The sequence below is a fragment of the Lathyrus oleraceus genome, chromosome 6 (assembly GCF_024323335.1).
Source record: "Lathyrus oleraceus cultivar Zhongwan6 chromosome 6, CAAS_Psat_ZW6_1.0, whole genome shotgun sequence".
Taxonomy (NCBI): domain Eukaryota; kingdom Viridiplantae; phylum Streptophyta; class Magnoliopsida; order Fabales; family Fabaceae; genus Lathyrus; species Lathyrus oleraceus.
In genome coordinates this window covers 480,823,708-480,836,869 of record NC_066584.1, presented here as the reverse complement: position 1 = coordinate 480,836,869, position 13,162 = coordinate 480,823,708, and the positions used below count along the sequence as shown (strand labels likewise).

General features: G+C 37.3%; 1 protein-coding gene and 1 pseudogene across 1 annotated transcript; both read right to left on the bottom strand.

Moving 5' to 3' along the window:
• Nucleotides 1–653: 653 nt before the first annotated feature.
• Nucleotides 654–3,207, bottom strand: LOC127098529 (LEAF RUST 10 DISEASE-RESISTANCE LOCUS RECEPTOR-LIKE PROTEIN KINASE-like 2.1). Its single transcript, XM_051037142.1, has 3 exons — nucleotides 2,248–3,207; nucleotides 2,005–2,049; nucleotides 654–1,869 (listed from the first exon to the last, which is right to left on the bottom strand). Exons 1-3 carry the CDS (start codon nucleotides 3,023–3,025, stop codon nucleotides 755–757), a joined length of 1,938 nt encoding a protein of 645 aa, XP_050893099.1. The 5' UTR covers nucleotides 3,026–3,207; the 3' UTR covers nucleotides 654–754.
• Nucleotides 3,208–3,526: 319 nt separating this feature from the next.
• Nucleotides 3,527–5,020, bottom strand: LOC127096371 (LEAF RUST 10 DISEASE-RESISTANCE LOCUS RECEPTOR-LIKE PROTEIN KINASE-like 2.4; annotated as a pseudogene).
• Nucleotides 5,021–13,162: the final 8,142 nt, after the last annotated feature.

Here is a 13,162-nt window from a genome sequence, read left to right as displayed (position 1 = left end):
AAATGAGATTATGGAATATTCTATAGAATATTCTATATATACAAATATCAACAACCATCTGTTGGTTCTAGGAGAAAAATAATAAGACTTTGTTTTTTATTAACACTGTATAGATTAAAGGATACCTTTTTTTTTTTTAATTTGATGGAGTTTTGCTTATAATTTATCATGAATGGAGTATGAATTATGTTGCTGTCAAATTATGCATCATTGAATAGCAATTCATCCTCTCCACATAACTACACACCAATTTTACACTAAAACATATCAAATCAGGCAGTAAACTTCCTTATGGTTGTTCATCAATGACAATTTGAACACACTCCCAGCCTTCACGCCACTATAAAAACAATCTATATTATATCAAAGTATAGGTTTGTGTCAGTGTGAAGAAAACCAAAGCAAGTTAAGATAAATGCAAAATAAAATCTTATAGTAATCTGCAGAAAATCATATAGAGCCACAACTGCTATAGAAAGAAAATGAAAAGTAAATCAGAAGGGACTATCGTGGATAGCTATTAGACAGTTATGTCAGCTTAGATCTAAGAGCCAAATTTTCTGATAAAGAAGATGTATAAGAAATCAGTAGTAGACATAATATTTTCTCCATAATCACTCACTAGTAGCTATTAGCCATTAGTTGCAGAACAATAAAATCAACACAGTAGATAACATTTTATTTATATGTGAATTATCATGATATTCTAATTTAATGTTACATACTTTGCATTGCATCTTAATATCCAAACAAATCACAATATTTCAGATGATAAATGAGTTGGAGATGTTGAAGGAGAAGACAAAAATGGTTTGGGTGGCATTTCCAACACTTGAAGGTTTGCTTCCAACATTTCCACCACTTTATGCATCGATGGTCGATTCAAAGGGTTGGTTTGTATGCACCATAAACTCACCACTGTCATTTTTCTTACCATTTCTTCATCCATTTCATTTTTAATACAATTTAATCCAAGATCCTGATTTAACTCAAGTCGCTTATAAATCCAATGAGGAAAATATAATTCGCTAGAACAGTCCACTTCAATCTTAATGTTTTTTCTTCGTCCAACCATCTCTAAAACCATCATTCCATAGCTGTAGACATCCGATTTATGTGACACCTCACCAAAATTTCTTGAAAACAACTCTGGAGCAATATAACCTGGTGTTCCTCTCGCGCCAAATACGGAAACAATGCTTTCTTTTTTTGGACATATTTTAGAAAGTCCAAAATCAGATATTTTCGGACAAAAATCATCATCAAGTAATATATTATGAGGCTTTATGTCAAAATGTAAGATTCTAGTGTTGCAGCCTCTATGCAAGTACTCTAATCCACGAGCAACGCCAATTGCAATATCATACAATGTTTTGCAATCCAATTGGAGATCATTTTGCGGTGGATTTTTCTCTTCATATATGAACTTCTCAAGAGATCCATTAGGCATGTATTCGTATATTAGCGCCTTTTTAGAACCATCCAAACAGAACCCCAAAAGTCTAACAACGTTGACATGTGAAGTTCTACTAATACTAGCAACTTCATTAATGAAATCTTCACCATTACCTTTTGATTCACTCAAAATCTTCACTGCAACATTATGCTCATCGTGTAATTTTCCTTTATATACACTTCCGTACCCTCCTTTGCCTAATATATTTTTGAAAGAATTTGTTATTTTTTTGATATCTGAATAATTGTACCTAACAGCAGAAAGAGGTCCATGCTCCTTCAAAAACTTTTCAATAAGTTGATGGGTAGGATTCTTCTTCTTGAACAAAGGAAATGTGGGAGGGAAGATTTTTTTTCTAAACCAACAGACTAAGACAATCAGCAAGGCAGATGCAACTCCAGCCACCGAGCCCACTGAGTTAGAAATTTCATTCATTAGTTAACCATTAAGACATACAATATATATTTTCTTCACTTATGATATCATAATGCAAAACTTCCTTAGCACAATTTAGCATTATTATATTTCCACAAATCTAATACATTTACCTATTGTCACTATATGCACCACCTGAGATTTCTCTGCGACTGCAACTGCAAGGGACAAAATGTAATATTATCAAAATATATATAAAATATTTTATCAATGATTACCAAATTTTTAAAGCTTGAATCTATCTCTTTCTTATAATGTTTGAATCAACAATTAATATTCTTTATTCAAACTCAGTTTTCAATGACAATAAGAATTAAAAAGAGATAAACCTTTTGACAAAAGAAAAAAAGACAAACCTGGATCGCATTTTGCAGGATGAACTCTATCAGTACAGTAACATCTGAAATTGTATATATCTGCATCAAAGCCACACCTCCCTCCAGTACTGTTACATTCCTTGCAATCACTGGCTATCCAATTCATCCGAAACCCTTTTCTCAGAGCCTCTTGAATCTCTCCTTTCACACTATTTTCCACCCTCGCATAAACCACCTCATCCCTACAATTCTTCGACACAAAGCTTACATTTTTATCATCCGCATACAATGCCACAACCGAACTCGTTTCGTTTCCTGCAGAGCAACCAATTTTGTTCCTTTGCAGACTTCTCGGTAGCTTTGATGAGTCGCATCCGAAGAATAATCTTACCTCGGTTTGATCATGTGCAAGATAGAACATGTTATTAGGAAAACTGAGGTTTTGAGTAGGTGGAAATGAAAGACAACCTTTTTTTGTGTCTGGTCTTGAAAACATAGGATTGGACACTCTAAATGAATGATTCTGATAGAAAATTTGGTTGATTGTATAAAAGGTATTAGAAAGATTAAGGATTGGAAAACCAATAGTATTGTCACAAGTGAGACCAAAACCAGGGTAGCCACAAAAGGGTTCTTGTATTCCATTGATGTAGAAAGGGTAGGCTATAGTTTGGTTTCCACATGTTTTGGGTTCACAAGCTTCAAAATATGGATCTACAGCATAGCATAGAGTGGTTGTGGTGAGGAAATAGAAGATGGTGATGCAGTATGAATAAATCAGAGAAGAAGAGATAAACAAAGAGTGTTTTTTGTTCATTTTCTAAATGGAGAATTTCACCAAAAATTTAGAACTCATCTAATGTGTTTTGTTGAACGATGCTATTTTGAAAAATAAGTTTAAATTTGTAGATGGTTGACTAATTGACTTGGTCTCAACCATCAAAAATGGCTAGTAATGTGTATAGCCGACAATTTTGATCACACTGAATACAATGTGGATGTTGATATGCTTCTCATCCCAAAAATAAATGATCAAATTGACCTATTCACAATTGACAAATCTGAATGCAAGACATATTTTATCTGTCTACCATACACATAGAGACTTCATGCTTACTCTGACACTTTAACTCCACTATGACAATTCCTTCTATTTCATCTTTCTAATTGTGACAATCACAAGCTACAAAAAGACCTTGCCAGGGCTTCGAGCTATTGGAGAAAGAAAAAATTGAAGCTACGTGGAGGGATATTCCTTCGCTTGGAGCTGACCCTATATCCACCCAAAAGCTTAAAACAATGAAGATATGTGTCATCTCTCTTATAAATCCAACATTTCCTCAATTCTTTATATCTGAATCTGAAACACAATTCAAATTATAATTCTCGTTTCTACAGATGGATGTAGAATTAGAAACATAATAGAACTGTCGAAGATCGACTGTGTTGGTGCTGTTGCATCCGTAAACAGTTATGTAGTTGGCCAGGCGAGATGAAACCAAAGGTGTGTTGACAGTAAACTTAGAATTGTAGGTCAGAATGTCAAAAGTTCACTTGAGAAATGTACGCGAGAGTTTGAAGGAGAAGACAAAAAAGGTTTAGGTGGTATTTGCAACAACTCTACTCTACCTTTTAGCATCTCCACCACTTTACTTATGTCTGGTCGATTGGAAGGGTTGATTTGTATGCACCATTGAGCCATTATTGTCATCTTTCTCACCTTTGCATCATCAATTTCATTTCTTATATTTCGTAAACCAAGACTTTGAATCGAATCAAGACGGCTATAAATCCAATGAGGAAAGTATATTTCACTTGAACGGTCAACTTCAGTATTGGTATTTTTTCTCCTCCCGGCCATTTCCATTACCATCATTCCATAATTTTAAACATATCATTTATGTGATACTGCACCAAATCTCCTAGAAAATACCTCAGGGGCAATATAGTCTGTTGTTCCTCTAGCACGGAATAACCAAATATTGATACCATACTTTCTTTTCTTGTGCAAATTTTCTTAAAATCTGAAATTTTCGGGTTGAAATTCTTATCCAAAAGAATTTATGAGGTTTTATGTCAAAATGCATAATTTTAGTATTGCAGCCTTTGTGCAAGTATTCTAGCCCTCGAGCTACACCAATTGCAATATCGTACGAAGTATGGCAGTCCAATTGGAGATCTAAGTCATTTACTTCAAAGATAAACTTCTCAAGGGGTCATTTTGCATGAACTCATAAACTAAAACTCGTTTGGATCCTTCCAAACAGAATCCAAGATGAGTAACAATGTTAATATGAGAAGTTCCATAAATACTTGCAACTTTATTCATAAATTCCTCACCACTATCTTCCAATTCATTCAAGATCTTCATTGCAACATACCGTTCATCTTTTAGTTGTCCTTTGTATACGACACTTATTGGAATTTGTTAACTGGAACTTCATTTCATATTTTGCATGAATGAATTAATTTTATAAGAAGTACGATGCAACTATATACAGACCACTATCTTATGTATCTTATGTATTTTTGGATCATGATGTTGATTATTCAATTCCATGATGTGCATAGCTATATTCTTCATGCTACCATAACTGCATGTTGCTTCGACTACTGTCGAAGAGATTGCTTCGACTGTCGAATACATATAGCTACTTCTAATACTCCCCATAAGATCAAGGAGGGAAGAAGGACCACCTTGAGCTTGGTTCGAAGATCCTGAAATACGGTAGTTCCAAGAGACTTTGTAAGAGCTTGCTTTGACGTAGACCTCTGTCTCTTTGTAAGTTATATCGTGAAAGAGAGTCACCATTGTCCTTTGAAATGTTACCAGCATTTTTCAATTCGAAAGGCATTATCCTATAATAGAAAGTGCCCTAAGGGGTGATAAACGTCATTTTTTTCCATGTTTGTAGGAGCCATCTTTATCCGGTTATCACCGAAAAATCCGTCCATAAATGAGAAAGACCGAAAATTGAGTAGTGTTATCCACCAACACATCAATGTGAGGTAGAGGAAATTCGTCATTAGGACTGACTCTATTCAAATCTCGGTAGTCCACACACATTCTGCCTTTACCATCTTTCTTCGGGACTGACACAATGTTAGCAACCCATTGCGGATATTTTGCAACGGCTAGGAACCCTATGTCGAACTGCTTCTTACCTCCTCTCTAATTTTGAGGGATATGTCAAGTCTGATTCTTCTCGGTTTCTGTTTTACCGGTGGGCATTCTGGTTTGAGTGGTAGCTTGTGTACAATGATGTATGTGTCTAGTCTTGTCATATCTTGGTATGACCATGCAAACACGTCTGCATACTCACGTAGGAGTTCGACCAACCTTTTCTTTACCCCCTCATTCAGAGAAACGCCGACTTTAACCTCTTTCTTATTTTCTTCAGTTCCCAGATTGAGGGGAAGGTGCTAGGCACTCCTCACTTTCGTTGTACTCAACGCGAACCTCCAATAACCTAAGGTTTAATATTTGTTAAGGTGAAATTGTTTGTTTTATTTCTACTTATTTATATTTATTTACAAAGATTTAAAGATAGTTGTTGATTCTAAGTGTTGGCAGCAATTTTGGTAAAACCTAGAGTGTTCACAAGTTGTCACATGTGTTGTTTTGACATAAGATAACTTGTACCTGCAGGATGTTTAAAATGTGATTATGCAGGATTTTACTGAGATGTCAGACTCGATGTCGTGACATCTGTATACAAAACATTCAGTCTGAATGTTGTGTATTATGTGATTGCGTTTTTAATGCAAATCTATGTATGATTGAAGATATGATTTACACGCGCATTCAATCATTAATTACAATCAGATTTACTTATTTTCTAAAGAGATTTAATCAGCTGTCATGAGAAGATTTGAATGGAAAATAGTTTTAGGGTTTTATGATGTCCAAGCCCAGCCAAATGCTTCTATAAAAAGGACATGGAAGACCTGATTTGATACACAAGAAATAAAGAACGAAATATTGAGAGAGAATAAGGGTTTTAGTCTTGTGTGGTCGTGTAATTTGTAAGTCATTCAATTCATCCATAGATGATTGAATTGGTCTGATTTTTGAGTTATAATTTGTCAACTCTAAGCTTTGAAGCATGAGTGTGTGTCTACTTGATTGAAGCTTTTAAGTAAGATCAAGTGTGTGTCTTTGAAGAGTGTCTTCTTTTCATTGTAATTCTTGTTTTATATCACTGTTGTGATTGAGGGGGAGTGAGTAGGGTCTCTTATCTAAGAGTTCTTAGGTAGAAGTCACACGGGTAGAGATTAGGTGAAAAGACTGTAACTTGAAGTTGTTTACTGAGAGTCTTTGAACTGATTCTATTTAGTGGATTTCCTTCCTGGCTTGGTAGCCCCCAGACGTAGGTGAGTTTGCACCGAACTGGGTTAACAATTTCTTGTGTCCCTTGCATTACTGTTCTTTATCTGTTATCCTGTGTGTATTGTTTAGATATTAGTGTCGTGACATTACCTTCGACATCTCATATCTGATACCAGAATTTCAATTGGTATCAGAGCAGACATCATGCTCTGGTTCTGGGTGAGATCTAGGGACGTTACTTTCTGGTACTATGGAGAGAGATGGAGGATCTGTTCACAGACCATCTATTCTGGATGGATCCAACTATGACTACCGAAAACCTCGAATGGTAGCCTTCTTAAAATCTCTGGATAATAAGGCTTGGAAGGCTGTTTTAACAGGCTGGGAACATCCAGTTATTACTAAGGATGGAGAAGCCACTACTGATAAAAAGGCTGAAGAACAATGGACCAAGGAGGAGGATGATTTAGCCCTTGGGAACTCTAAAGCATTAAATGCTATATCCAATGAAGTAGATAAGAATATCTTCAGATTGGTAAACAACTGTGAAGTGGATAAAGATGTCTGGAACATTCTCAAAACCACTCATGAAGGCACCTCTAGAGTGAAGATGTCTATACTGCAGCTGCTCACTACCAAGTTTGAAAATTTAAGGATGAAAGAAGATGAAAATATTCATGAATTTCATATGAATATCCTTGAAATTGCTAATGCCTCAGGAGTCCTGGGTGAGAAGATGTCAGATGAAAAATTAGTGAGGAAAATACTCAGGTCACTCCCTAAGAGATTTGTCATGAAAGTGACAGCCATAGAAGAGTCTCAAGACATTTCCAATATGAGAGTTGATGAGCTAATTGGATCCCTCCAAACATTTGAGATGGGAATGTGTGATGGATCTGAAAAGAAAGTGAAAAACATAGCCTTCATGTCGAACACTGAGGAGGAAGAGGAGGAAAGTGGTCAAGATATTGATGAAGATCTGGCAAATGATGTAGCAATGCTGGGAACACAGTTCAACAGACTTCTGAAAAAGATGGATGTAAGATCTAAGGCTAATGTCAAGAACATCTCATCTGACATCAGTAAATCCAACAATGCTGGAAGAAGAACAAGGTTAGATGAAAAGCCCAAAGAAGGAAAAAGAGTTTAGTGCCATGAATGTGATGGGTATGGATACATTAGAACTGAATGTGGAACCTACCTCAAGAAACAGAAGAGGAGTCTTGCTGCCACTTGGTGTGATGAAAGTGAAACAGAAGAGTCTGCAAATCTTGTGACTGCTTTGACTGGAAGATGGGGTTCTGATGAAGACTCAAGTGATGATGAAGTAACCTTTGAAGAGTTGGCCACTACCTACAAAAAGTTGTGTCACAGAAATGCAGAAGTGTGTCAACAAGTTGAAAGCCAGAAGAAAGTGATAGCACAGCTGGAGAATGAGAAGGCAGAACATTTAGAAATCATCTCCAAGTTGAAGACTGAAGCAATATTCTTGAATTCTAAACTAGATGAGATGACCAAGTATGTAAGAATGCTAAACAATGGATCTGACATCTTAGAAAAAATTCTCCAGACTGGACAAATAACAGAAGACAAGTCTGGCATTGGGTTCAATGAATCTAAACCTGAGTGCAGCCATACTGGTAGCAAACCAAAGCTCAAACCCAAGTGCGGTCACACTGGGAGCAAACCAGAGATGTCACATCATATGTCACAACATCATAAAGGAAGACAGCAGAAAGGGAAACATCAAAGATGGAGATGTCATTACTGTGGAAAATTTGGCCACATAAAACCATTCTGCTATAAGTTGTATGGCTATCCTAGTCCCTCTCATCATCAACCTAAACCCAAACATCACAAACCTGTCAACAAAAAACAATGGGTTCCTAGGACTGATGTTATAAGTCTGATAGCTCACACTTCTTTCAGAGTTTCAGCCAAAGAAGATTGGTATTTTGACAGTGGGTGCTCCAGCCACATGACTGGAAACAAAAACATGCTAACTGGCCTTCATCCTCATGCCACCAATTATCTAACCTTTGGTGATGGAGCAAAGGGTGAAATCAAGGGAATTGGTAAGCTCAACTGCCCTGGAGTTCCTAATCTTGAAAATATCCTACTTGTTAAGGGACTGACTGCAAACCTAATAAGCATCAGTCAACTATGTGACCAAGGTCTAACTGTAAACTTCACCAAAACTGAATGTCTGATTACTAACAAATAAAATGAAGTGATCATGAAAGGATTCAGGTCTAAAGACAACTGCTACATGTGGAGTTCTCAAGAAACTGGTTATTCTTCAATGTGTACTTTAGCCAAAGAAGAAGTGAAGATATGGCATCAAAGATTGGGCCATCTACATCTTAAAGGTATGAAGAGGATTATATCTGTTGAAGCTGTTAGAGGAATTCCCAACTTGAAGATTGATGAAGGAAAAGTATGTGGGGAATGTCAGATTGGAAAACAGACAAGGATGTCACACCAAAAGCTCAGACATGACACCACTTCCAAAGTATTGGAACTCCTCCATATGGATTTGATGGGACCCATGCAGATGAAAAGCCTTGGTGGAAAGAAGTATGCGTATGTAGTGGTGGATGACTTCTTCAGATACACCTAGATCAATTTTATAAGAGAAAAATCTGATGTTTTTGAAGTCTTCAAAGATCTTTGTCTAAAACTTCAAAGAGAAAAGGAAAGTCAAGTTATCAAAATTAGAAGTGATCATGGGAAGGAATTTGAGAACAATAAATTTGTCGAATTCTGCTCTTCAGAAGGAATTCATCATGAGTTCTCATCTCCCATTACTCCCCAGCAAAATGGCGTGGTGGAAAGGAAAAATAGAACTCTTCAAGAATCAGCCATAGCTATGATTCATGCTAAGAAATTGCCTTACCATTTTTGGGCTGAAGCTATGAACACAACCTGCTATGTTCACAACAGAGTAACCTTGAAGAAAGGGACTCCTACTACCTTATATGAAGTTTGGAAAGGGAGAAGACCTACAATCAAATACTTCCATGTGTTTGATAGTAAATGTTATATCTTGACTGATCGTGAACAAAGAAGGAAGATGGATCCCAAAAGAGATGAAGGAATATTTCTGGGCTACTCAACAAACAGCAGAGAATATAGAGTCTTTAATTCCAGAACAAAAGTAATGATGGTATCTATCAATGTGGTGGTTGATGATCAACAGACTGATGTCACAGACGATGTTGAGACATCTCTAAATGATCCCTCAGCTGATTTCTCAGACAAAAACAATGAGAGTGAACCTCCTCAAGATGAACCTGAAGATGACAAAATCAACAAGGGACCTTCCATCAGAATTCAGAAGGATCATCCCAAAGATCTCATTATAGGAGACCCAAATAAAGGGGTCACAACTAGATCAAGGGAAGTGATCTCACATGGCTGCTTTGTGTCCAAGATTGAGCCTAGGAATGTCAAGGAAGCCTTGACTGATGAGTTCTGGATCAATGCCATGCAGGAGGAGTTAGGTCAATTCAAGAGGAATGAAATATGGGAACTAGTTCCTAGACCTGAAGGAATAAATGTCATAGGTACAAAGTGGGTGTATAAGAATAAATCTGATGAACAAGGGGTGGTTACTAAAAACAAAGAAAGATTAGTAGCACAAGGATATACTCAAGTTAAAGGAGTGGATTTTGATGAAACATTTGCTCTTGTAGCTCGCCTTGAGTCCATTAGACTTTTGCTTGGAGTGGCATGTATTCTGAAGTTCAAACTATTCCAAATGGATGTGAAAAGTGTCTTCTTGAATGGCTACTTAAATGAGGAAGTATATATTGAACAACCTAAAGGATTCAGAGATCCAAATCTTCCAAAGCATGTGTACAGATTGAAGAAAGCCCTTTATGGTTTGAAATAAGCTCCTAGGGCTTGGTATGAGAGACTCACAGTGTTCCTCACTAACAATGGATACAGGAAGGGAGGTATTGACAAGATCCCATTTGTTAAGAATGAAGGAGGAAAACTCATGGTGGCTCAAATATATATGGATGATATTGTGTTTGGTGGGATGTCAGATCAGATGGTCGAACATTTTGTTAGACAAATGCAGTCTGAGTTTGAGATGAGCCTTGTTGGAGAGCTGACCTATTTTCTTGGGCTACAAGTCAAGCAGATGGAAGATTCTATCTTTCTATCTCAAAGAAAATATGCCAAAAACATTGTTAAGAAGTTTGGTATGGAGAATGCAAGTCATAAAAGAACACCTGCTCCTACACATTTGAAAGTCTCCAAAGACGAAAATGGTGTTAGTGTAGATCAAAGTCTATACAGAAGCATGATAGGAAGTCTGCTATATCTCACAGCAAGCAGACCTGACATTGCATTTGATGTAGGTGTTTGTGCTAGGTATCAAGCTGAACCAAAAGTCAGTCACATAAACCAAGTGAAGAGGATACTGAAATATGTCAATGGCACCAGTGACTATGGGATGTTATATACTCATGGGTCTGGATCTATGCTGACTGGTTACTGTGATGTTGACTGGGCTGGAAGTGCTGATGATAGGAAAAGCACATCAGGAGGATGTTTCTTCTTAGGGAACAACCTGATGTCATGGTTTAGTAAGAAACAAAATTGTGTGTCCTTATCCACTGCTGAAGCTGAATACATAGCAGCTGGGAGTAGTTGTTCTCAACTGGTTTGGATGAAACAAATGTTGACTGAATACAATGTCACACAAGATGTCATGACATTGTACTGTGACAACCTGAGTGCTATAAATATTTCCAAGAACCCTATTCAGCACAGCAGGACAAAGCACATTGATATTCGCCATCACTTTATTAGAGAACTAGTGGAAGAGAAAATCATAGCCTTGGAACATGTTACTACTGAATTGCAATTAGCTGACATATTTACAAAGGTTTTTGATGCTAATCAGTTTGAATGTTTAAGAGGGAAATTAGGGATTTGTACTCATTAGAATTTATAGCAATTAATTTGGAGTGGAAAATGTAATAAAAATATTGTCTGCCCACTTAAAAGAAAGTGCCCCATTTATGGTAAATCATTACCTAGTATTGGAACTACCATCTATACCATTTTCACACGCAACCTCAGCACAACCACTTCCATCTTCATCAAACTGTATCGACCATCTCTGCTAGGGAAACAAAAATTCTTTCACAAGTTCAACAAAATGTCACAACATCCTTCATCTTCTGGTTCTAAACCTACTCACAAAGCAAGAACACCCTCAATGGATTTTCTGGATGAAGACATTTTGGAAGTTATTCCTCTTTCAGTAATCCCAGGAGACGCCCCTAGTCCATCTTCCACTGCAGGAAACACTCAAGGTAACAATTCTGACAACCCTCCTCCTAAGGATGACATGCATTGTACTGATCGTGTCATTAGGAATCTGGTCACAAGGATCCTAAATGAAGGACACGCAGTCAATGGAGTTTCGACTCCTCTGTCTAGAAGGGACCCCTCACCTGAGGTGGAACCTCAAAATGATAAAGATGATGATTCATCTAGGTCAGAGAAAGATATTGCTGCAGAAGGACTGTGTTCTTTAGGGAAAATCGTGCCTAGTAAGAAACTTGTAGATGCTTCTCAGTCTAAGAAGCATGACTCTGCTGAGAAGGTGATTGATTTGGAAGAAGAGAGCTCAGATGAGGAAGATGACACCTTGCTTCATCACTTGAAGCCAAGTGTTGCAAAGAGAATGAAGACCAGGAAGGGGAGGTCTGTGGCTGAGATGATGACAGCCAGAACTAGTAAGAAGGCTACTGTTGTAGGTCCTTCTAAATCATGGAGTAAAGTGGAGGTCAAGAAGAGAAAGGTCAGAGAAAGTTCTGATTCAGAGGATGATGTTGAAGACGATGTCCCAGACATCTCTCATGTCAAAAAGCAAACTGTTAGAAAATCCCCTGCCAAGGTTGCTGCTGTGCATTTGGATAACATGTCCTTCCATCTGGAAGATGGTGCAGCCAAGTGGAAATTTGTAATACAAAGGAGAGTTGTTGTGGAAAGGGAACTAGGAAAGGATGCTGTGGAAGTGAAGGAGGTTATGGAGTTGATCAAGTCAGCTGGTTTAATGGAAACAGTTAGTGCATTACCCCAATGTTTTGAAGGTCTGGGGAAGGAGTTTGTGGTGAACATCCCGGAGGATATTGCTGACAAGAACAACAAAGAGTTTTGCAAAGTGTTTATTAGAGGAAGGTGTGTAAGGTTCTCCCCTACTGTGATCAATAAGTTCCTAGGAAGAGGAACAAAAGGTGTTGTTGAATTGGAGGCCACAGACAATGAAGTCTATAGGACAATCACTGCTGGACAAGTCAAGGAATGGCCAAGCAAAAAGCACCTCTCTGTTGGCAAATTAACTATAAAATATGCTATCTTGCATAAGATAGGGTCAGCCAACTGGGTACCAACAAACCACATCTCAACAATCTGTAATGCTCTTGGAAGGATAATATATGTTATTGGAACCAAGCTCAACTTTGATTATGGAAGGTTCATGTTTAAACAAATTATTAGACATGCTTCCACAAATGCAGTGAAGCTGCCAATTGCCTTTCCCTCAATTATTTGTGGGATAACTCTAAGCCAGCAACCTGGTATTTTAAGAACAAGTGATAT

Excerpts from the sequence above, each read along its gene's own strand:
- LOC127098529 (XM_051037142.1), bottom strand. The coding sequence starts at position 3,025 with ATGAACAAAAAACACTCTTTGTTTATCTCTTCTTCTCTGATTTATTCA. Across the intron at positions 2,050-2,247 it reads TCCTGCAAAATGCGATCCAG|TTGCAGTCGCAGAGAAATCT; the intron begins GTTTGTCTTTTT and ends TGTCCCTTGCAG. Across the intron at positions 1,870-2,004 it reads GGTGCATATAGTGACAATAG|TGGGCTCGGTGGCTGGAGTT; the intron begins GTAAATGTATTA and ends TTTCTAACTCAG.